The 25,173-nt window shown below is 46.1% G+C and overlaps 1 protein-coding gene across 4 annotated transcripts; it reads left to right on the top strand.

The window, feature by feature from the left end:
* Positions 1-1,667: 1,667 nt before the first annotated feature.
* On the top strand, positions 1,668-13,045 carry TAFAZZIN (tafazzin, phospholipid-lysophospholipid transacylase; the record flags this gene model as incomplete). Of its 4 annotated transcripts, XM_080719624.1 has the most annotated exons (10): positions 1,668-1,776; positions 1,943-2,071; positions 3,809-3,854; positions 4,079-4,164; positions 11,193-11,273; positions 11,353-11,394; positions 11,600-11,662; positions 11,790-11,842; positions 12,749-12,826; positions 12,944-13,045. In XM_080719624.1, the coding sequence occupies 10 exons, from the start codon at positions 1,668-1,670 to the stop codon at positions 13,043-13,045; spliced, it is 789 nt and encodes a 262-aa protein (XP_080575750.1). The 4 variants fall into 4 exon arrangements, with proteins under 4 accessions (XP_080575750.1, XP_080575751.1, XP_080575752.1 ...); XM_080719625.1 differs by lacking the exon at positions 11,353-11,394; XM_080719626.1 differs by lacking the exons at positions 11,790-11,842; positions 12,944-13,045 and having other exon boundaries at positions 12,749-12,798.
* Between the last annotated feature and the right edge of the window lie 12,128 nt (positions 13,046-25,173).

The following is a 25,173-nucleotide window of genomic DNA, read 5'->3' as shown; positions in this document are numbered from 1 at the left end:
GTTGATAGCTCTATGAATGTACAAAAGATATAAATTACTGTTATATACTTATTATGTAAACTATGCAATATCTTGTATGTATTAGTATATGTTCTACATAAGGTTGTTACATATTACATTCAAATTTTTTTGGTGGTACTGGAGGTGGAACCCAGAGGCTTTCTACCTCCGGGCTATACACCCAGACATATTTTTTATATTTTATGTGGAAACAGGGTCTCACTAAGTTGCTGAGAGCCTCACTAAGTTGCTGAGGCTGGCTTCGAACCTGCACGATCCTCCTGTCTCAGCCTCCCAAGCGTGGGGATTACAAGCGTGCGTGCGCCACCACGCCTGGCTACATTCAATTTTATATACACATAATACAGTACCATCATGCAATGTTGTAACTATGTAAAATTGTATGTTTGTAATTATGTCAAATTACAAAATATAATATATAATATATATGCATTTTATAGGATATGTAACATAAATTGGCTTAAATATTAAAAATTGGCTAATTTTGTTATGTGAACTTTACCTCAATAAAAACAAAGAAGATTTATTTAGAAAAAAAGAGGATAAAATGACGTGAAGGGCGGGGTGTGGTGGCGCACGCTAGAAATCCCAGTACTTGGGAGGCTGAGACAGGAGGATCGATCACACAGGTTCACTGCCAGCCTCAGCTACTTAGGCCCTCTGCAACTTAGTGAGACCTTGTTTTGAAATAAAGAATAAAAAATTGGAAGCCAGGCGTGGTGGCGCACGCTTGTAACCCCAGCATTTGGGAGGCTGAGACTGGAGGATCGCAGTTCGTGAGGCCCTCTGCAACTTAGTGAGACCCTGTTTCAAAATAAAGAATAAAAAAATAGGGCAGGGGGTGTAGCTCGAAGCTCAAATGCCCCTGAGTTCCATCCCCAGACCCGCAAAAAATAAATAATTAATTTAAAAAATTGGGTTGGGGGTGCAGCTCAGAGGTAGAATGCGTCTGGGTTCATTTCCCAGCACTACACATAAAAAAAGAATAAATGAATGAATGGATAAATAAATAAATAAATAAGGCTGGGGTGTAGCTCACTGGTAGTAACTAACACAGCACTGGAGGTGTAGTCTGGAGGTAGAATGCCTTTGGGTTCAATCTCCAGTACCGGAAAAAAAAAAATGACGTGGAGGGCTCCGCGAGCCCAGATCTTGAGTGACTTTAGGTAATCCTAGTGTTCAATCCTCATTACCTAATGGAGACTTGAATTGAGGACGCCAGCGGCTGGCCACTTCCCACTGAACTCCGCTCGGGCGGGGCCAGGTGGGCGGGCGTGGACACGCCTCTGCTGCCGTCAAGCGGCCTGGGAACGTTTTGCGACAGACGGTGGGTGGGGGAACCGGGCATCTTCGCCGACTTGCTTTCCGGCGGGCGCGCGGGGCCCGCGGCTGCCTCAGCCAACCCGCTGGGACCCCGGTTCCTGTCCCCGGTGGCGGCTCCTCCGGGGAGGGAGAGCGGGGCCAGGTGCGGTTCTGGTCTCACCCGCTAAGTGACCTTGGTCCAGTCCCCGTCCCGCCGACCCGCGGCTCCGGTCTCCGTACGTGGGCCAGTCAGAGATCCCTCTCGGCGATCGACACACGGGCCTAGATCAGTCTCGCAGGCTGCTCAGTGGCGGGGCAGTGCCGGGCCCGCGGGGCCGGAGGAGATGCCCCTCCACGTGAGATGGCCATTCCCCGCGGTGCCGCCGCTCACCTGGACCCTGGCCAGCAGCGTCGTCATGGGCCTGGTGGGCACCTACAGCTGCTTCTGGACCAGTGAGTGGGCCCGAGGCCAAGGCAGGGTCTGTCAAGTGTCCCCACGCCTAGCCAGAGTTGGGGTTTGGGGACGGGGAGTGGGGGGACTGGCAGGGCCGAGCTTAGCAGAGGTAAGCCTTGGGCCGATGGGGAGGAAACTGAGACCTAAATGCCCTTCTCCCCTCAGAGTACATGAATCACCTCACCGTCCACAACAAGGAAGTGCTGTACGAACTCATCGAGAACCGAGGCCCCGCCACCCCCCTCATCACCGTCTCCAATCACCAGTCCTGCATGGATGACCCTCATCTCTGGGGTACCCAGGCCAGTGTGCTGGGCACAAGGAGGCAGGGAGAGAGCCAGACCTGGCCAAGCAAAAGCAGAACAAGCTCACTTCTCACTTGGCTCTGCATAGCGCTGGCACTCTTGTTTTGGATGTCTTGCCTCAGGGGTGGAAGTTTGATTTGGACCTCTTTGGGGATCCTCTCCAGGAATGGGATTTGTGAGCCTCAGAAATTTACAACTGGGCATGGTGGTTCATGCTTGTAACCCCAGTACTTGGAAAGCTGAGACAGGAGGTTCTGAACCATCCTCAGCTACTTAAGGCCCTTCGCAACTTAGTGAGACTCTATTTCAAAATAAAGAAAAAAATAGGTGTAGCTCAGCGATAGAATGCTCCCGGGCTCAATCCCCAGTACCGCAAAAAAAAAAAAAAAAAAAAAAAAAAAAAAGAAAGAAAGAAAGAAAAATTTAGGAGTGAGAAAGTGGCTACATGCCATGGTCCTAATAGCTTCTTTATTTCAATGTCACACCTGTGGAATCCTCTTCTAAACCATTGAAGGTCCTCCACTAGAGTCTTGGGAACAAAGTGTGGGGATTATAGAGTATTCTGTCAAGGAAGTTCTGGGCTGGGAGTTTAAGATAAGCAACCTGGTTCCAGGATTGCCCCTGGCTAGGTTTACACCCCTTAAACAGACACATTTGATAGCCCTGTTGCCCTACTTAGAAGTTCTGGCTCTGTTGACTTCATTTCTTGGCTCCAATCACAGCTTGCTAAGTGGAGGGGTGCCTAGGATCTCCACTGCTGAATGGAGGAGTTAGACTGTCCTAGAGTTCATAGGAGCTAATTGGTCAGATTGGAGCCTTTCAAAGCTCACCCTGGCTGCCAGGTGAGAAGGACCTGTAAATGCCACAGATGGATCTTGGAAGTGTTCAGTAGCCTGGACTATGGAAGGTAGAGAGGTTTACAAGAATGAACATTGTCAAAACATATCAGGAAGCTGGGTGTGATGGCACATGGTTGTAAATCCCAGCATTTGGGAGTCTGAGACAGGAGAATCAAGGTTCAAAGACAGCCTCAGCTACTTAGTGAGGCCCTTTGCAACTCGGTGAGACCTTGTTTCAAGATAAAGAATAAAAAACAAAAAAACTCAGGCATGGTGGTGCACGCTTGTAACCCCAGCATTTGGGAGGCTGAGACAGAAAGATTGAGGTTCAAGGACAGCCTCAGCTACTACTTAGTGAGGCCCTTTGCAACTCAGTGAGACACAGTGAGACCCTGTTTCAAAATAAAGAATAAAAAATAGGGCTGGGGCCGGGTGTGGTGGCACACACTTGTAATCCCTGAGCTTGGGAGGATGAGACAGGAGGATTGCACAGCTTTGAAGCCAGCCTCAGCAACTTAGTGAGACCCTGTTTCCAAATAAAAGTATAAAATAGGTCTGGGAGTATAGCCCAGAAGTAGAAAAGCCCTGGGTTCCACCCCCAGTACCACCAAAAAAAAAAAAAATTAGGGCTGGGGGTGTAGCTTCATCAAATGCCCCTGGGTTCCATCCCCAGTACTGAAAAAAGAAGTATCAGGGAAGAGTAAGATATGGGGATAGGATAAGGGAGTGGGAGTGGGAGGGGTCAGGGAGAATGTGGTCCAGCTCTACAGTCTGGAAGATGCCACTTTGGCCTGTAGGGAAATAGTAGTGCTTCTGCCCTTGTTCCTTAGGACACTCCTGGGAACAAGGTAACTTGGGGGCAAAAAGCTTTTCCTTTCCTCCTCTAGGGATCCTGAAACTCCGCCATATCTGGAACCTGAAGTTGATGCGTTGGTGAGGAGGAATGGGCCCCACCCATCTCTGCCCAGATTTGCCTTCCTCCTGTTCTGCCCAGGAGGTGGCGTCTAGCAGTCCAGGCAGGGCATGGGGTGGGACATCAGAGGCCCTTCCCCTGGGCCTCCATTTTGCATGCCGATGATGGCTAACATTGTGTTGGGATTGGGGCAGGTGTCAAGGAGCCTAGGAGGCAGGGATCACTGGGTCTCTCCCTGTTCCAGGACACCTGCAGCTGCAGACATCTGCTTCACCAAGGAGCTTCACTCCCACTTTTTCAGCTTGGGCAAGTGTGTGCCTGTGTGCAGAGGTGAGCTTCTCCTCTGGGAGACCCTTCTAGGAGATTTTAGGCATCCCCTGGGGCAGTGAGGCTGGTGGCCAGAGCCTCTTTCTTGGAGGCAGAGACTGCTGGAAGAGGGATGGTTTATTGGGGAGCCCTCAATTCTCTGTAGCTGTCCAAAAATTGTATGTACCTAGAGCTCTGAAATGAGAACTTAGGCATTATCCACAGAGAGGTCAATTAGAGACTCACTGGTGGCTGTTTGGTGTCATCAGTTCACGATGGCAGTGGCATGTACTGGAAAGTCACAGAATTTTGCTTCTGAGAAAACAAACAGGTTTGTGCGGTGAGAGGCGTGAGGTTCAGTGACCACTCAGTGCCTCTCAAGAACCCCTCAAGGCCAGGTGTGGTAGCACTCACTTGTAATCCTAGTATTTGGGAGGTTGAGACTGGGGGATCACAGGTTCTCAGCCAACCTCAGCAACTTAGTGAGGCTTTTAGCAACTCAGTGAGACTCTGTTTCAAACTAAAAAAATAAAATAGGGCTGGAGGTGTAGCTCAGAGGTAGAATGCCCCTGGGTCCAATCTCCAGTACCAAAAAATAAAATATCAAGTCACATGTATAATTAAAATATATCAAGCCAAGCATGGTGGTGCACAATTGTAATCTTGTAATCCCAGCATTTGGGAGGCTGAGACAGAAGGATCATGGTTTGTAGTCAGCCTCAGCTATTTAGTAAGGCTCTTTGCAACTCAGTGAGACCCTGTTTCAAAACAAAGACTAATAGCCGGGCGTGGTGGTGCACGCTTGTAATCCCCGCGCTTGGGAGGCAGAGACAGGAGGATCGCGCTGGTTCGAAGCCAGCCCCGCGCGCTGGCTTAGGAGACCCTGTTTCCAAATAAAAATGTAAAAATAGGTCTGGGAGTGTAGCCTGGAGGTAGAAGGGCTTCCAGAAACCCCAGTACCACCAAAAAAAAAAAACAAACAAACAAAAAAAAAAACAACAAAGACTAAAAAGCCAGGCGTGGTGGAGCACGCTTTTAATCCCAGCATTCGGGGAGAATCGCGATTTGCGGACAGCCTCAGCTACTTAGTGAGGCCCTCTGCAACTCAGTGAGACCAGTTTCAAAATAAAGACTAAAAAGTAGGGCTAAGGGTGTAGCTCGGAGGTCGAATGCCCCTGGGTTCCATCTCCAGACCCGCAAAAAAAAATAAATAAATAAATAAATAAAAACTAAAAAATAGGGCTGAGGGTGTCGCTTAGAGGTAGAATGCTCCTGGGTTCCATCCCCAGTACCACAAACAAAAATATTGCACCAGTAAAAATGAAAATAAAATATAATGTGAAAAATAAACTAAAAAAGACCCCCTGCCAGGCGTAGTGGTGCAAATTTGTAATCCTAGTACTTGGGAGGCTGAAACAGGAAGATTACACAGATTCAAAGCCAGCCTCAGGTACTTAGTGAGGCTTTCAGCAACTTAGTGAGACCCTGTTTCCAAATAAAATATAAAATAGGAGCCGGGCGTGGTGGTGCACGCTTGTAATCCCAGCATTTGGGAGGCTGAGACCTGGAGGATCGCAGTTTGCGGACAGCCTCGGCTATTTAGTGAGGCCCTCCGCAACTGAGTGAGACCCAGTTTCAAAATAAAGAATAAAGAGGTCAAATGCCCCTGGGTTCCATCCATCCTCAGACCTGCAAAAAAATAAAAAATAAAAATAAATAAATAAATAAATAAAATAGGTCTGGGAGTATAGCCTGGAGGTAGCAAGTCTCTGGGTTCCATCCCCAGCACCACAAAAAAAAGAACCCCTGAAGGTAGGGGTCATTTTTTTTGTGTGTGTGTGTGGTACTGAAGATTGAATCCGGGTGTGTTCTGAGCTGCATCCCCAGCCCTATTTTACTTTTTGTTTGTTTGCTTATTTATTTTTTATTTTTGTGGTAATGGGGACTGAACACAGGGATATTTTAACTCTGAGCTACACCCCCATCTCTTTATTTTTAGAGGAGGTCTCCCTGAGTTACCACACATTGGTCTCAAACCTATGATCTTCCTGTCTCAGCCTCCCAAGAACTGGGATTACAGGTATGCACCACTGCACCAGGCTGGTAGGGCCATCTTGATTCCCATTCTCCAGACAGGGCTTGGAGGGATTAAGCTGCTGCCAAGGTCCCAGGGTGAGAGGTGGCAAAACCAGGATTCAAGTCCAGATTCCTCTCCCCTCAGAGGAAGCAGAATTTTTCAAGCACAGAATGAAGGGAAAGTAAACATGTGTGAGATGCTGGAGAGGTAAGAAAGAAAGGTAGAAAATATTGGTTGCAGGCAGAATGTAAAGGTTTTAGAATAATTCTGTTAAGAATTTTGAATTCTGGCCGGGCGTGGTGGCGCACGCTTGTAATCCCAGCATTCGGGAGGCTGAGACCGGAGGATCACAGTTCGCAGACAGCCTCAGCTACTATTTAGTGAGGCCCTCTGCAACTCAGTGAGACCCAGTTTCAAAATAAAGAATAAAAAATAGGGCAGGGGTGTAGCTCAAAGGTCGAATGCCCCTGGGTTCCAACCCCACACCTGAAAAAAAAAAAAGAATTTTGAATTCTGCCAGGCGTGGTGGCACACTCTTGTGATCCCAGCATTTGGGAGGCTGAGACAAGAGGATTGTTGCAGGTTCTCAGCCAGCCTTAGTTGCTACTTAGTGAGGCCCTTTGCAACTCAGTGAGGCCCTGTGTTGGGATGTAGCTCAGAGGTAGAATGCCCCTGGGTTCCATCCTTAGTAGCAAATACACAAAAAAGAGGGCTGGGGGTATAATTCAAAGGTAGAATGCCCCTGGGTTTTATCCTCAGTACTGCTAAATAAATAAATAAATAATCCAGGTGGCACATTTGTAATCCCAGTACTTGGGAGGTGGAGACAGGAGGATTACAGGTTCACAGCCAGCCTCAGATACTTAGTGAGGCTCTCTACAATTTAGTGAGACCTTGTCTCAAAAGTAAAGAAAAAATGGGGCTGGGAGCCGGGCATGGTGGCACACGCTTTTAATCCCAGCATTTAGGAGGCTGAGACCAGAGGATTGTGGTTCTCGGACAGTCTCAGCTACTTAGTGAGGCCCTCTGTAACTTAGTGAGATCCTGTTTCAAAAAATAAAGGATATGGCCAGGCGTGGTGGCGCACACTTGTAATCCCCACACTTGGGAGGCAGAAACAGGAGGATCGTGCAGGTTCAAAGCCAGCCACGCTGGCTTAAGAGACCCTGTTTCTAAATAAAAAGTATAAAACAGGTCTGGGAGTGTAGCCCGGAGGTAAAAGGGTTTCCAGGAACCCCAGTACCACAAAAAAAAATAGAGTAATAAAAAAAGAATAAAAATAGGGCAGGTAGCCGGGCGTGGTGGCACACGCTTGTAATCCCAGCATTCGGGAGGCTGAGACTGGAGGATTGTGGTTCGCAGTCAGCCTCAGCTTCTTAGTGAGGCTCTATGCAATTTAGTGAGACCCTGTTTCAAAATAAAGAATAAAAAATAGGGCAGGAGGTGTAGCTCGGAGATCGAATCCCCTTGGGTTCCACCCCCAGACCCGCAAAAAAAAAAAAAAAAAAAATTTAAGCCGGGCATGGTGGCACACGCTTGTAATCCCAGTGCTTAGCAGGCTGAGACAGGAGGATCACACAGGTTAGAAGCCAGCCTCAGCTACTTAGTGAGGCTCTCAGCAACTTAGTGAGACCCTGTTTCTAATAAAATATACAGGTAGGTCTGGGAGTATAGCCCAGAAGTAGAAAGTACCTGGGTTCCATCCCCAGTAGCACAAAAAAAAAATTAGAAAAGGAGATAAGGACACAGACACACACATAGGACAACCATGGGAGGACATGGAGAAGATGCCATCTCTAGTCCCCCCCCAAAAAAAAAGAAAAGAAAAAGAAAGAAAAGCTTGGCATGGTGGCACACACCTCTAATCCCAATAACTGAGAGGCTGAGATAGAAGGATCACAGGTTCAAGACCAACCTCAGAATTTAGCAAGACTTTCAATAGCTTGGTGTGACCCTGTTTCAAAATAAAAAAATAAAACCAAACGTGGTGGAGCATGCTTGTAATTCCAGCATTTGGATAGCTGAGAAAGGTGAATTGCACAGGTTCAAAGCCAGCTTCAGCTACTTAGTGAGACCCTTTGTAACTCAGTGAGACCCTGTTTCAAAATAAATAGAGCTTAGCGGGCGTGGTGGCACACACTTGTAATCCCCGCGCTTGGGAGTTGAAGACAGGACGATCGCGCAGTTTCGAAGCCGGCCGCACTGGTTTAAGAGACCCTGTTTCAAAGATATAAAATAGGTCTGGGAGTGTAGCCCGGAGGTAGAAGGGCTTCCAGGAACCCCAGTACCATCAAAAATAAATAAATAAATAAATAAATAAATAAATAAATAGGGCTGGGGGTGTGTCTCAGAGGTAGAATGCCTCTGGATTCCATCCTCAGTACTGCAAAATGAGTGAATGAATGATTGAATGAATGAATAAAAGAAAATAGAGGCTGGGTCTGGTGGCACACACTTGTAGTCCCAGCATTTGGGAGGCTGAGACAGGAGGATTATGGTTCACGGCAAGCCTCAGCTACTTAGTGAAACTCTCTGCAACTTAGTGAGACCCTATTTCAAAATAAAGAATAAAAAATAGGGAAGCCGGGCGTGGTGGCACACACTTGTAATCCCAGCACTTGGGAGGCTGAGACTGGAGGATCGTGGTTCGTGGATAGCCTCAGCTACTTAAGAAGGCCCTCCGCAACTCAGTGAGACCCTGTTTCAAAATAAAGAATTAAAAAAATTGGGCAGCTGGGCGTGGTGGCACATGCTTGTAATCCCAGCATTCGGGAAGCTGAGACCAGAGGATCATGGTTCGCAGACAGCCTCAGCTATTTAGTGAGGTCCTCTGCAACTCAGTGAGACCTGGTTTCAAAATAAAGAATAAAAACTAGGGCACGGGGTGTAGCTCGAAGAGCGAATGCCCCTGGGTTCTATCCCCAGACCTTAAAAAAAATTGGGCAGGGGGTTTAGCTCGGAGGTCAAATGCCTCTGGGTTCCATTCCCAGTCCCGCAAAAAAAAAAAAAAAAAAAAAAAAAAAAAAGAATAGGGAAGGGTGTAACTGTAGCTCGGAGGTAGAATGCCCCTGGGTTTCATCATCAGTGCCATAAAAACAAAACAACAACAACAAAAAAAAACTGGGTGTGATGGTGCACACTTGTAATCCCAGTACTTGGGAGGCTAAGACAGGAGGAATACATATTTATGGCCAGCATCAGCTGCTTAGTGAGGGCCTCTGTAACTTAGTAAGACCCTGTTCAAAATAAAAAAAAGAGTAGGGCCAGGGGTGTAGCTCGGAGGTAGAATGCCCCTGAGTTCCATCCATTACCAGTACTGCAAAATAAATAAATAAAATAGGCCTTGGGGTGTAGCTCAGAGGTAGAATGCCCCTTCATTTGATTCCGAGTAGAAAAACAATAAAATCTTGCAGCCGGGCATGGTGGCGCACGCTTGTAATCCCTGCGCTTGGGAGGTGGAGACAGGAGGATCGCGCAGGTTCGTAGCCAGCCTCACTGGCTTAAGAGACCCTGTTTCCAAATAAAAATATAAAATAGGTCTGGGAGTGTATCCCAGAGGTAGAAGGGTTTCCAGAAACCCCAGTACCACCAAAAAATAAAATAAATAAATAAAATCTTGCAGAGAACAGGTTAATAGTTCATTTCTTTGTGCATCAGCCAGAAATAGTCTCCCTTTTGTGATAGGGCTTTTTTATCAGATGAGAATATTTACCCTCTTCCTTCAACCTCTCCCTCCTCTTTCCTGGTTTTGTCTATCCTAGGGTTACTTTTCCATCATCAAGATTGATCAAATTGCTTATTATGTGCAGGCAACTATGGGTTGCGAGCCAGCACACAGGATTAGGCCTTCCCATCTGGATCCAGGTTTGCACTGCATTCTCTTGGGTCCAATCCATGGTCTTGGAACATCTCCATGGCAGAAAAGTTAGCACTGGGGGGCAGCCTGACTCCATTATTTTTAGTCTAGCAGGTTTGACTTTTTCCCAAGCTCTTGATACCACCTCTTTAATGGAATGTTCTCCTTTGTCCAAGAGTCTTCCCTAAAGGACCATCTAGTGTTCTGGGAAACATTGAGAGGAAGGGACCAGTAAGAGGGAGGGGTGGCCGGGTGTGGGGGCACACGCTTGTAATCTCAGCATTTTGGAGGCTGAGACGGGAGGATCACGGTTTGTGGCTAGCCTCAGCTACTTAATGAGGCCTTTTGCAACTCAGTGAGACCCTGTTTCAAAATAAAGAATAAAAAATAGGGCTGGGAGTATAGCTCGGAGGTAGAAGACCCCTGAGTTCCATCCTCAATACCACAAAAAAAGATGGAGGGGTAGCAGAGGCTGAGGCCTCAGGTGGATACCCTGTGAGGGGTGTCTATGGGAACTGGCTAAAATCCTAAAAAAAAAACCCTGCTGTTTGGAACCTGGGCTACAGATTCAGCCCAAGTGAGGCTGAGTTTCACTGGTGGACTTGGTTTATTCCAACAATGCCCTCTGGGCCAGGGTTGTACCGCCAAAGAGAGGGAGACTGCAGGAGTGGCTGACTGGCAGCCAGAGGCCTGGCTGGGTTGGGGTGGATAGTGAGCTGACCTGGAGTCCTACAGAGGATACAGGTCTGCGCATATATCTGAAGCGTCTGAGAAGGGAGGGGGTTATAGGTAGGCAGAGAAATTGTCAAAAGTCATAATTTTAGAAGATGGCTCAGGTTGAAAGGATATCGTTAAATGCAGAAAGTCAAGTGCCAAATGTGGCCATTGCAGCCCAGGCCCTGGAAATAGTCATTGGGGGGGGGTGTCTGTGGATAGTGTAAGTAGAGCAAGTCCCTGAGCTGCTGTCTCTGTCCCAGTGAGGAGAAGCTGAGGGTGTGTCCTCAGCATATGAGCCCTAGGGAGAAGGGCCTATTTTAGGAAGGGTTAGAGAGCAAGAAGGGCAAGTTTCCTACTCCGCAGAGTATATGGGGACTGATGGGGACTGGCCTTTCTCTGCAGGAGACGGTGTCTATCAGAAGGGGATGGACTTCATTTTGGAGAAGCTCAACCATGGGGACTGGGTGCACATCTTCCCAGAAGGTCAGTGAGGCTGGCTAGGCGGAGTCCCCACACCATGTGTGAGACCAGCTTCCAATCTTCGCCTCTACTCTCTCACTAGGGAAAGTGAACATGAGTTCCGAATTCCTGCGCTTCAAGTGGGGTAAGTGCCGCCAGCTCTTGGTCAGAGCTGCCCTCTCTGCCCTGTGGTGGCCCTGTGGTCTCCCTCCTCCCCTCTGGCTAGACTGGGACAGGTGGTAAGATAAAGATTAGCCTAGCAAGTTGGTTTGAACTGGGGGGTGGCAGGAGTAGCACTGGCCAGAGGCTTGGTCCAGCCGTTCCAATGCTTTTGCCTCTCCCCTGGCCAGGAATTGGGCGTCTGATTGCTGAGTGTCATCTGAACCCCATCATCCTGCCACTGTGGCATGTTGGTGAGCCTGGGATTAGGGCTGGGAGATGGGCTTTCCTCAATGGTACTTGGGGGTTTTCAGAGAGGGGTGCCTGAGATAGAAGGCTCCCACTTCTCAGACATCTGGCCTTCTGTCCACTGTGCTGCAGGAATGAATGACGTCCTTCCTAACAGCCGGCCCTACTTCCCCCGCTTTGGACAGGTGTGTAGGCACTGTTAACCCTTGTCTGGCTGGCTGTCTACCTCTCATCTGCCCTGGTCTCCTATTCCACACTATAGAGGACAGATGTGGGAGGAGCTGAGTTTAGGACTGCAACAGGGGGACCTCCTGGCACCAGGGCCTTTAAAATGAGAACAGGAAATCAGGCCAGGGCAGGGATAGGCCCTGGAGTTGGGATAAGATGAGTCATCTATAGGATGGGTCTCAGAGCTGGGATGGCCCTTCGGTGCTGCTGCATCCAACTGCCTGTGATAAAGAGGGAGAAGGGAGCTGGGCATGATGGCACGTGCTTGTAATCCCAGCATTTGGGAGGCTGAGACAGGAGGATTGAGGTTCAAGGACAGCCTCAGCTACTACTTAGTGAGGCCCTTTGCAACTCAGCGAGACCCTGTTTCAAAATAAAGCATAAGCCAGGCATGGTGGTGCACGCTTGTAATCCCACCGCTTGGGAGGCTGAGACAGGAGGATCACACAGGTTTGAAACCAGCCTCAGCTACTTAGTGAGGCTCTTAGCAACTTAGTGAGACCCTGTTTCCAAATAAAGTGTAAAATAGGTCTGGGAGTATAGCCTGGAGGTAGAAAAGCCCCTGGATTCCACCCCCAGCATAGAGAGGGGGGAGGGGGAGGGAGGGAGGAAGGAAGGAAAAAAGGAAGGGAGGGAAGGAAGGAGGGAGGGAGGGAGGGAGGGAGGGAAAAAATAGGGCTGGGAGTGTAGCTCAGAGGTAGAATATCCCTGAGTTCCATCCCCAGTGCCACAAAAGCAAAAAAAAAAAAAAAAGAGGGAGAGGGGCCTGAGGTGGTGTACAACATGTTTGGTCAGTTTGCTGGGGCTGGGACTGAGGGCATTCCCCTGTTCCTTGTCACCCTTGGTGGATGGCCTTCCCACAGAAGATCACCGTGCTGATTGGGAAGCCCTTCAGTGCACTGCCTGTGCTTGAGCGGCTCCGGGCGGAGAACAAGTCAGCTGTGAGTTTTCCTCCAGGTTCCCCGTTGCTGTCTTTGGCTCTCCCAGTCCCCTTGGCTTCCCGGGGCACCTGGGCCAAGGTCCCCAAGGGTTGTAGGCCAGCCCACGCTTGTCCTCAGGTGGAGATGCGCAAAGCTTTGACAGACTTCATTCAGGAGGAATTCCAGCGCCTGAAGACACAAGCAGAACAGCTCCATAACCACCTCCAGCCTGGGAGATAGGTGCTGCCTTGTCTGGCTGGCCGCCAACCCTGACTTCCTCAGTCCTGGGATCCCAGTCACAGCCTGCCTGGCCCATAGTGGTGCCCTTGGATTCTTGCTCCACACAAAGCTGGGGCTAGGGTTGGACTGACATTTTTAGCTCAGATACGGTTTTTAGAAAGAATGGATCCTGCCGGGCGTGGTGGCGCACCCTTGTAATCCCAGCATTTGGGAGGCTGAGACAGGATGATTGTGGTTTGCAGACAGCCTCAGCTACTTGGTGATGTCCTTTGCAGCTCAGTGTAACCCTGTTTCAAAATAAAGAATAAAAAAATAGGGCTGGGTGTGTAGCTCAGAGGTAGAATGCCCCTGGGTTCCATCCCCAGTGCTGCAAAAAAAAAAAAAAAAAAAAAAAAAAGAATGGCTCCTAACCCCTACTGTACACCCTTTTGTAATTGGTGAGCATGCCACTCCCTTTGTGGCACATCAGCTAAATAATAGGCCTCTGTTTTTCCTCCTGCTGGGCCAGGAAGAGAGGAAGGAGCTTAGACAGGGGCCTCTTTTTTCGCCTTTTGATGTTTTCTCCCAGTGGCTGGCGTTGGGAGGGAGCACAGCAGGCAGGTGAGCAACTAGCTGGAGGGGGAGCAGGTGGCTCGCCTGGCCTCAGCCTGCCTTGCACCTGCCCTGCACCTGCCCATCCTTTCCAACCCAGGAGCTGCCCACTGCCTCTCAGGGATGAATGTCAGCCATGTCTTCCTTCTGCCTGAGTTTCCCCCACTGCAGGCCTGGCCTTGGGCAGGGCCAGGCTTCAGTTGGCCTGCCTGAAGAAGAACAGTCCTTGGCTAGAAGTCCAGTTCAGCTGAACAGAGCCTGAAGCAAAGAACTGAGCCCCGGCCATTCCCCCAGTGCCAGGGTCCCAAATCCTTTCTGTTTTGGTATCCCTCATGTTCTGGGATCTGGGTTTTCAATTTTTTAAAATAAAGGCACCATGTTGCACTATTGTACCTTTGGCCTCTATGTAGGGGTGGGGATGGGAGGAAACCTGTTAGACACAAAGGCTGGTTCCTTAGAGCCTTGGGAACATTGAGATCACTTCAGCAAGTGGACATTGAGCTCTCACTGTGCTCCAGTCATTTAAGGCTTTGTTATTGTCTGTAATTCCCATAACAGCCGTGTAAATGTAGAGACTGACTTTGCAAAGGAGGCAAAGAAGGCTAATGAACTTGCTTCAAAACCCAAAGCTAGGCCTGGGGGTATAGCTCAATGCTAGAGCATGCACTTGGTCTTCATGAGGACCTAGGTTCAGACTCTAGCACCAAAAGAAAAAAAATCAATGAATGACCCTTCCCCAGTAAAACCTAAAACTAGTCAAGTAGGTTGGGGCCACACTTGGGAGAGCCCCTAGTAGGAAGAATCAGTTCAGTCCTACACAGGCTAATTCAAGAAGTAATATAGCCGAGCATGATGGTGCACGCTTGTAATCCCAGTGATTGGGAGGCTGAGACAGGAGGATCGCACAGGTTCTTGGCCAGCCTAAGCTACTTAGTGAGGCTCTCAGCAACTTAATGAGACCCTGTTTCCAATTAAAGTATAAAAAATAGGTCTGGGAGTATAGCCCAGAGGTAGAAAAGCTCCTGGATTCCACCCTCAGTACCACAAAAAAAAAAAGAAGAGAGAAGGACTCTGAAGGTCCAGAGACCTGCTAGCAGTGAGTGCTATGATCAGGAAGTGGAAAGGGAACATCTAGATTGAACTGGGGACCCAGGCAGGAGCAGGAAGATCCAGGGTGGTGGTGCTCCTGGGTTTTTTTTTTTTTTTTTTTTTTTTTGGTGGTACTGGGATTGGAACCCAGGGGCCTTTTACCTCCGGGCTACACGCCCAGACCTATTTTATATTTTATTTGGAAACAGGGTCTCTTAAACCAGCGGAGGCTGGCTTTGAACCTGCACGATCCTCCTGTCTCAGCTTCTCAAGCGCTGGGATTACAAGCGTGTGCCATTGCTATTTATTTTTTATTATTATTATTATTATTATTATTATTAATTTATTTATTTTTTAGTGGTACTGGGGTTCCTGGAAGCCCATCTACCTCCAGGCTACATTCCCAGACCTATTTTATACTTTTTTTTTGTGGTACTGGGGGTGGAAACCAGAGGCTTTCTACTTCTGGGCTATACTCCCTGACCCATTTTATATTTTATTTGGAAACAGGGTCTCACTAAGTTGCAGAGAGCCTCACTCAGTAGCTGAGGCTGGCTTCGAACCTGCTCGATCCTCCTGTCTCAGCCTCCCAAGCGCGGGGATTACAAGCATGCGCCACCACGCCTGGCCTATTTTATACTTTTTTAAAATTTGGAAACAGGGTCTCTTAAGCCAGTGCGGCTGGTTTTGAACCTGCACGATCCTCCTGTCTCCGCCTCCCAAGCACGGGGATTACAAGCGTGTGCCAACATGCCCGGCTGCTCCTGGGCTTTTTAAAGGGAAAAAAAACATGTTCCCTTTAGGCCTTCAGTTTGCCCATAGATTAAGAGCAACCAAGAAGAGTCCACAAATATTCCCAAAACATATAAATAAAATATTGTATTGTCATCAGCAGAAACAAGAACAAATTGAAACCCTTTGCTACTTCTAATACTGACAGGATGAGACACAAGATTAATACTATAATGACAATATGTTTTTGTGTGTGTGTGTGTGTGTGGTACTGGGGATGGAGCTCAAGGGCTTTCTACCTCCATGCTACACCTCCAGACCTATTTTATATTTTATTTGGAAACAGGGTCTTATTAAGTTGCTGAGAGCCTCACTAAGCTGCTGAGGCCAGCTTCGAAACCTGTGATCCTCCTGTCTCAGCCTCCCAAGCGCTGGGATTACAAGTGTGCGCCACCACGCCCGACTCTCTATAATGACAATGTGGAGAGAGAAAAAATACAGACACAAAAATAAGCCAGAAGCTGAACATGGTGGCACACACCTGTAACCCTAGTACTTGGCAAGCCAAGACCAGGAGGATTGCATGTTTGCAGGCAGCCTCAGCAATTTAGTAAGGCTCTGCAACTTAGACCCTATTTCTTTCTTTCTTTCTTTTTTTAGGGTCTGGGGATGGAATCCAGGGGCATTTGACTTCCAAGCTACATTCCCTGCCCTATTTTTTTATTCTTTATTTTGAAACAGGGTGTCACTAAGTTGTGGAGGGCCTCACTAGGTAGCTGAGGCTGTCCGTGAACCGCGATCCTCTGGTCTCAGCCTCCCAAATGCTGGGACTACAAGCATGTGCAACCATGCCCGGCTTACTTAGACTCTATTTCAAAATAAAAAAATAAAAAAACAGGGCTGTAGGTGTATCTTGGAGGTAGAATGCCCCAGGTTCAATTCTAATTACAAAAAGGAGGGGCGCAGGCTTGGTAGCTCATGCTTGTAATCCCAGTACTTGAGAGGGCTAGACAGGAGGATCACAGGTTCGCAGCTAGCCTTAGCTATTTAGTGAGACCCTGTTCCGAAATAATAAAAATAGGGTTGGAGTAGTAGCTCAGAGGTAGAATGTCCCTGGGTTCAATCCCTACTACAAAAAAAAAAACAAAAACCTACACACACACACACACACACACACACACACACACACACACAAGGGAGGGCTGGCCTAGAGGTATAGCTTTGAGTTTAACTGGCCCTGGGTTCCATCCAGGTTCCACAAAAGAGGGGTGAAGGGGCAGCAGGAGTGTATCTCAGAGGTAAAAGGTAGCTGGGCATAGTGGCATATGCCTGTAATCCCAGTACTTGAGAGGCTCAGACAGGAGAAGACAGTCTTAGGAATTTAGTGAGACACTCAGAAACTTATTTTTCAGATAACTTTGTTTTCAGATAAAAAATAAAAAAAGGAGCTGGGTGTGGTGGTGTATGCTTGTAATCTTACTACTTGGGAGGCTGAGACTGGAAGGTCACAGGTTCAAGGATAGCCTCAGCAATTTTTGGTGAGGCTCTCAGCACTGTAGTGAGATCCTGTTTCCAAATAAGAAATAAAATCAGTTTGGGGGGTGTAGCTCAGAGGTAGAATGCCTCTAGGTTCAATTCCTAGTACCACAATAAATAAATAAAATAAAAAAGGACTGGGGTATAGCTCAGAGGTATAATGCTCCCGGGTTCCATCCCCAGTACCACAATTTAAAAAGGGGAGGTGGAAAACTGGGCGTGGTGGTGCACGCTTGTAATCCCAGTGCTTGGGAGGCTGAGACAGAAGGATTGCACAGATTCAAAGTCAGCCTCAGCTACTCAGTAAGGCTCTCAACAACTTAGTGAGACCCTATTTCCAAATAAAGTATAAAATAGGTCTGGAAGTATAGCCCGCAGGTAGAAAAGCCCCCGGGGTTTTACCCCCAGTACCACACACACACAAAAAAAAGTCATACAAAGGGCTGGGTTTGGTGGCCCACACTTGTAATCCCAGCATTTGGGAGGCTTAGACAGGATGATTGTGGTTTGCAAGACAGCCTCAGCTACTTAGTGAGGCCCTCTGCAACTCAGTGAGACCCTATTTCAAAATAAGGAATAAAAAAATAGGGCTGGGGGTATAGCTCTGAGGTAGAATGCCCCTGAGCTCCATCCCTAGAACTGAAAAAAAAAGTCATACAAAGCCAGGAGCGGTGGTACATGCTTGTAATCCTAGAATTTGGGAGACTGAGACAGGAGGATCGCAGGTTCCTGGCCAGCCTCAAAACATAGCAAGGCCCTCTGTAATTAGTGGAAAAAAAAATATCTGGGGCTGTAGCTCAGAGGTAGAACGCGCCTGGGCTCAATCACCAGTACCACAAAAAAGAAAACAGGAGTTGGGTGTGGTAGTGCACATTTGTAATCCCAGTACTTGGGAGGCTGAGACAGGTGAGTCACAAGTTCTGGGCTACTTCAGCTACTTAGTGAGGCCCTCTGCAACTTCATGAGACCCTGTTTCAAAGTAAAGAAAAAACAGGACTGGGGTATAGCGCAGAGGTAGAATGTCCCTGGGTTCAATCTCCAGTTCCATAAAGTAAAAGAAAATAGGGATGGATATATATAGCTCAGAGATAGAAAGCCCATAGTTTCAGTCCTCGTACCACCACCACTAGCACCACAAAAACACAACAAAAAAGGACTGGGGGTGTAGCTCGGAGGTAAAATTTCCCTGGGTTTAATTCCAAGTACCAAAAAAGTCACACACATTTTTTTTTGAAGATTGAAAGAAGTTTGTTAGAAAGATAGAAATACAGAGGATAGGTACAGCTCCATACCAGACTGGCATGGAGGGGTGACTCGAATGAATACACCCTCATTTTATTTTTTATGTATTTATTTTGTATTACTGGAAATTGAACCCATTGGCATTCTACCTTTGAGCTACACCCTAGCACTTTAACATTTTTTTTTTGTTTGTTTGTTTTGAAACAGGATCTTGTTAGTTGTGGAGAGTCTAAGTTGCTGAAGCTGGTCTCGAACATGTGATCCTCTTGTCTCAGCCTCCCAAGTACTGGGATTATAGGCATGGTACACCACCATGCCCGGATTTATTTATTTATTTATTATTTATTATTTATTTATTTATTTATTGTGGTACTCGGGATGGAACCCAGGGACATTCTACCTCCGAGCTACACTCCCAGCACTATTTTTTTTTTTTTTTGCAGGTCTGGGGATGGAAACCAGGGGCATTCTACCTTCAAGCTATACCCCCTGCCCTATTTTTTTTTTTTTTTTGCGGGTCTGGGGATGGAACCCAGGGGCATTCTACCTCCAAGCTACACCCCCTGCCCTATTTTTTATTCTTCATTTTGAAACAGAGTCTCACCAAATTGCAGAGGGCCTCTCTAAGTAGTTGAGGCTGTCCGCAAACTGCGATCCTCTGGTCTCAGACTCCCGAATGCTGGGATTACAAGCGTGCACCACCAAGCCCAGCTCCCAGCCCTATTTTTTTATTCTTTATTTTTTATTTTATTTTATTTTATTTTATTTATTTTATTTTATTTTATTTTATTGGTGCACTGTATTCATACATCATAGTGGGATACAAACTTTTGTAGACATACATGCACACATCGCACAGTCAGCCCCCACCCAATCCCCACCCCATTCTCTCCCCATCCCTCCCTCCCATGCTTGGCTTAGTGGTTGACATCTAGTATTATAGTAATTTATCCAAAATTAAAAATGATAATCTCACATAACAGTTTCATTTGTCTGATGCCAAGCTTTTGATGATTTAAAGATAACATTTCAATATTTCTTTTTGCTTTCTTTCTTACCAGAGCATATTTTTTTCTGTTTTTTTGGTGAAACTATCATATATTTATATATTTATTTTTCAGAAAAAAATCTATCCTAATATGGAATATGAATTCTAGATACCCAAAATGATCTTGAAGAAGAACAAAGCTAGAAGATATATATTTTCTGATTTCAAACCATATAAAGCTACAATAATTGAAACAGTGTAATACTGTTCTAAAGGCAGATATATAAACCATTAGAGTTAAATACAAGCCTAGAGCTAAATTCTTCCCTATATTGTCAAGTTATTTTTGATAAGGTTTCCACGAACATTTGGTGGTGGAAATAATATTCTTTTAACTAAATATTGTTGAAACATAATAATTACATGGAAAAGAATAAAATTGGACCCTTACCTAATCCCACATACAAGTATTAACTCAAAATAGATAAAAGACCTAAATATAAATCTTAAGACTATAAACTTTTAGAAGAAAATCTGGGTCATAAAACCTCACAACATTGAAATTGGCAGTGATTTCTTGGATATGATTTCAATGGCACAGGCAACAGAAGAATATACAAACTCCCTAAAAAATAAAAAAATATTGTATATCCAAAGACAATGTAAACAGAGTTAAAAGTTACTAATAGAATTGGATAAAATATTTCCAAATGCTATATCTGAAGGTATATTAATATCCCAACTAGAAATCCTAAAAATTAACAACAATAAAGGCAAACAATACAATTTAGAGATAGGTAAAAGACTAACATAAATTATGAATCTCCACAGATAACCAATCTTAGTTGTCTGTTGGATGGAAAATCTTGTTTCTCTGGTTCTGGTGAGTGTTACCTATTTCTTCTTTGTAGTTAATCTCTTTGAGTATTTTCTCTAGCGCTGGTTTTGAAGACATAAATTCCTTCAGTTTCTGTTTGTCATGGAAGCTTCTTATTTCTCCATCTAATTTGATAGAAAGTTTTGCTGGATAGGAAATTTTTGGATGGAAGTTGTTTTCTTTCAGAGTTTGGAATATGTTACTCCAAGCCCTTCTGGCTCTCATGACTTGGTTTGGGAAGTCTGGAGTGATTCTAATTGGTTTGCCTCTGAATGTCACTTGGCCCTTTGTTTTTGTTGCCTTTAAGATTCTCTGCTTGGCTTCCACATTGGTCATTTTGACAATTATGTGGCGTGGGGATCCTCTTCTCCGATCCTGTCTAAAGGGAGGTCTATAAGTTTCCTGGACCTGTGTATCAACCTCTTGCTCTATGTTTGGAAAATTTTCTGCTATTACTTCCTTGAAGAGATTGTTGATCCCTTTGGTTTCACTTTCTTTTCCCTCCTCTATTCCAATTATTCTTAGGTTAGCTCTCTTAAGATGGGCCCATATTTCTTCAATGTCAGATTCCTGCTGTCGGATATTTTTTTCTAGATTAGAAACTATGCGTTCATTTTTGGATTGCTCATCTTCTAAGAGCGAGATTCTGTTCTCCATGTGGTCTAATCGGTTGTTTGTGCTTTGAATTGAGGCCTTTACTTCATTAATTGCATCCTTTATCTCTTTTTGGCTCTCTCTGAGTTCTTTTCGAAGCACCTCTATTATTTCTACAGTTATTTTCCTGATTTGATCTTCTAGAAATCTCTGATTTTCTGTTTTATCAGGTTCTGATGTTGTGGGGTTGTGGGCGGCATTCATTGCTCCAGTATTATTCCTCTTTCCCATGATTTCGGATGTTTGTGCCTTCTCTGGGTTCTTCCCTTGGGTCACTATGACTTCACTTAAGGTGTTCTGGATCTCGAGTCAGTAGTATCTCAGACCCCACTACTCCTTTACTGGGTTTTATCACAGAGTCTCCGACCCAGAGAGTCAATAGAGGCTGCTTTAAACTATGGGGGGTGCCAGGTTGTACGTTCTCCTATGGTGTGATATCTCTGCCACCACCACTCCCTCACTGGGTACCTCAGTGAGGTACAGTACTGGGATTCCTCCTCTGTGGCCCGCAATTTGACTCACTGTTCTTGAGTACGCAGATGTAGCTGTACTGGATTCAGCGAATTCACTGCTGCTGCCGCCGCCGGTGGCAATATGGCGCCGCGGCCACGCCCTCGGCCATGAGGCTGGCGTATTTTTTCTTCTCTGGTTTTGATTTCCACTCTGAATCCCTGCAGCGTGTGCTGAGCTCAGCCACTGGGAGCTTTAAATCCTCTCTGCGCCGAAAGGTCCCGCCTGGCTGTTCCGCAGCGGCTCACCTCAGCTTGCTGTAGCCGTCCGATGAGTTCGCCGCTGCCGCCGGCAGTATGGCGCTGCTACCGCGTCCTCGGGCGCGTGTGTCTCCTCTGTGGCCCTGAGCTCTGTTCTCAGTCCGCATTCTCTCTGGAGCCTGGTGGTTTTTTTTTTGTTTTTCTGGTGATGGTGTTTTCTGGCTATGAAAGGCGCTGGTTTTGTGGTAATGGAGATTGGTTGTTAGCAGGGCTCTTAAGCCCCGCTTTTCTCGGTCGCCATTTTCCCGGAAGTCTATTCTTTATTTTTTAAATAGGGTCTCACTAAGTTGTGGAAGGCCTCAGTAAGTAGCTGAGGCTGTCCTAGAACCGCAATCCTCCGATGTCAGCCTCCTAAATGCTGAAATTACAAGCATGCACTACCACACCCGGCTTGGATTTATTTTTATTTTTTGTGGTACTGGGGATTGAATCCTGGGGCATTCTACCACTGAACTACATCTCCAGCCTTTTTTATTTTTTATTTTGAGACAGGGTCTCACTAAGTAGCTGAGGCTGGCTTTGAACTTTTTTTTTGTGGTACTGGGGTTCCTGGAAGCCCTTCTACCTCCGGGCTACACTCCCAGACCTATTTTTACATTTTTATTTGGAAACAGGGTCTCCTAAGCCAGCGCGCGCAGCTGGCTTCGAACCTGCACGATCCTCCTGTCTCTGCCTCCCAAGCGTGGGGATTACAAGCGTGCACCACCACGCCTGGCTGGCTTTGAACTTTCTATCCTCCTACATCAGTCTTCTGAGTCTCTGGGATTGTAGGAGTGTGTCACTGCCCTAGACTAGTCATGCACATTTTGCAATTTGTTTGATACTGCCAAATTGAAAATTTCTACCAATAGTTCAAACCACTGGTATTTCCTAACATCGTTCTCAACAAAATTTCTATTTTTTTTTTTTTTTGGAGGTACTGGGGTTTGAACCCAGGGACATCTCTGAGATACATGCCCAATCCTATTTTACTTTTTATTTTTATGTTATTATTATTTATTATTATTATTATTATTATTATTATTATTTTTGGTGGTACTGGGGTTCCTGGAAGCCCTTTTACCTCCAGGCTACACTCCCAGACCTATTTTTACATTTTTATTTAGAAACAGGGTCTCCTAAGCCAGCGCGCGCAGCTGGCTTCAAACCTGCGTGATCCTCCTGTCTCTGCCTCCCAAGCGCAGGGATTACAAGCGTGTGCCACCACGCCCGGCTACTTTTTATTTTTTAATTTTATTTATTTATTTATTTATTTATTTATTTATTTATTTATTTGGTGGTACTGGGGTTCCTGGAAGCCCTTCTAACTCCGGGCTACACTCCCAGATCTATTTTATATTTTTATTTGGAAACAGGTTCTCCTAAGCCAGCGCGGCTGGCTTCTAACCTGCGTGATCCTCCTGTCTCCGCCCCCTAAGCACAGGGATTACAAGCATGTGCCACCACATCCGGCATTATTTTGAAACAGGATCTCACTAAGTTGCTGAGGCTGGTCTTAAACTTTTTTTTTTTGAAGTCTATTTTTTATTAGGAATTATTATTTACCGCCAAATACAAAGTTTGAAAGTCAAATGTTCTGGGGCTGGGGACATAGCTCAGTGGCAGAGTGCTTCCCTAGCATGTATGAGGCCCTAGGATTCAATCCCAAGCACTGCAAAACAAATTGAAATTTTACGTTACTTTTTTCCTTTTTTTGCGGGTCTTGGGCTGGAACCCAGAGGCATTCTACCTCTGAGCTACACACCCTGTCCATTTTTTTATTCTGTATTTTGAAACAGGGTCTCACTGAGTTGTGAAGGGCCTCACTAAGTAGCTGAGGCCCTGTCCGCGAACTGCAATCCTCTGGTCTCAGCCTCCCGAATGCTGGGATTACAAGCATGCGCCACCACGCCAGGCTTATGTTACTTATTTTAATTAAAGTCACCCCCCAAAAGATTTACATACAGGCTTGAACCCAGAAAAATGAAGGTTAAGTATAAATATTAATTTTCACTATATTTAGAATTGTTCCAGAAAGATACAACAACTCAGGATAAATAAAATAGAAGAGTGTTATATTTGGGGTTGTTTGAGATATACATAAGGTACAAGTTGATTATGTTTTTTCTCAAGGATCTGTCTCTTGAGGAATAAACTAAATATAATTCTTCTTGTGTATGTGTATGTGATACTGTGGATAGAACACTGGGGTATTCTACTTCTGAGCTACATGTTCAATCCTATTTTACTTTTTATTTTGAAACAGGATCTCACTAAGTTGCTGAGGCTGGCCTTAAACTTGCAATCATCTTGTCTCAGCCTCCCGAGTACTGGAATTACAAGTGTGTACTACCATGCCTGGCTTCTCCCTATGTTTTTTTTTTTTTTTTTTTGTGTGTGTGTGTGGTACTGGGGATGAAACCCAGGAGCCTTCTACCTCTGGGCTACACTCCCAGACCTATTTTATATTTTATTTAGAAACAGGATCTCACTAAGTTGCTGAGAGCCTCACTAAGTAGCTGAGGCTGGCATCAAACTTTCTGGGTCCTCCTGTCTCAGCCTCCCAAGCACTGGGATTACAAGCATGCACCACCATGTCCAGCTCCTCCCTAAGTTTTTACCATGAAATATATAAAATATATAGTGTGTTAGTTTCTTAACTAACAGAAACTGGTTGGCTTAATGCAACACAAATCACAAATATCTCTCTCTCTCTCTCTCTCTCTCTCTCTCTCTCTCTCTCTCTCTCGGTACTGAAGATGGAACCCAGGGGCATTCTACATCTGAGCCACACCCCTAGCCCTATTTTCTATTCTTTTTTTTCTTTTTTTTGTGGTACTGGGGATGGAACCAGGGACATTCTTCCTCGGGCTACACCCCAGCCCTATTTTTATTCCTCTTTCTTTATTTCTTTCCTTTTTTGTGGTGCTGGGGATGGAACCCAGAGGCTTTCTACCTTCGGGCTACACTCCCAGCCCTATTTTCTATTTTATTTGGAAACAGGGTCTCACTAAGTTGCTGAGAGCCTCACTAAGTAGCTGAGGCTGGCTTTGAACCTGTGGGATCCTCTTGTATCAGCCTCCCAAGTACTGGAATTACAAGCATACGCCACCATGTCCAGCCTTATTCTTTATTTTGAAACAGAGTCTCACTGAGTTGCAAGGGGCCTCACTAAGTAGTAGCTGAATCTGGCCGCGAACCACAATCCTCCTGTCTCAGCCTCCTAAATGCTGGGATTACAAGCGTGTGCCACCCTGCCTGGCTGCAACAGAAATACCTTCTCACACAGTTCTGGAGGCCAGAGGTCCAAAATCAAGGTTTTGATAGGGCTGAGCTCCCTCTGAAAGCTCTAGAGAACAATCTGTTCTAGGCATTTCTCCTAATTTTGAATATTTCTAGCAATCCTTGGCTTGCAGCTACTTCCTTCCAATCTGTCTCCATTCTCATCTGGCCTTTTCCCCCAGTTTATCTTATTCCAGACTTTCCATTGGATTATGGCCCTTCCTAACCCAATATGACTTCATTGTAAATTGATGATTACATCTGCAAATATCTGTTTTCCAAATAAGGCTGCATTTACAAATTATGGGTGGACATGAATTTGGGGATGGTACCATTCCACCCAGTGCATATAACAAGGTCAAGAAAAGCCTACAGAGGTTAGAGGTGT

The sequence above is a fragment of the Muscardinus avellanarius genome (assembly GCF_963383645.1).
Source record: "Muscardinus avellanarius genome assembly, chromosome: X".
Taxonomy (NCBI): Eukaryota; Metazoa; Chordata; class Mammalia; order Rodentia; family Gliridae; genus Muscardinus; species Muscardinus avellanarius.
This window is presented reverse-complemented; position numbering and strand designations above follow the sequence as displayed.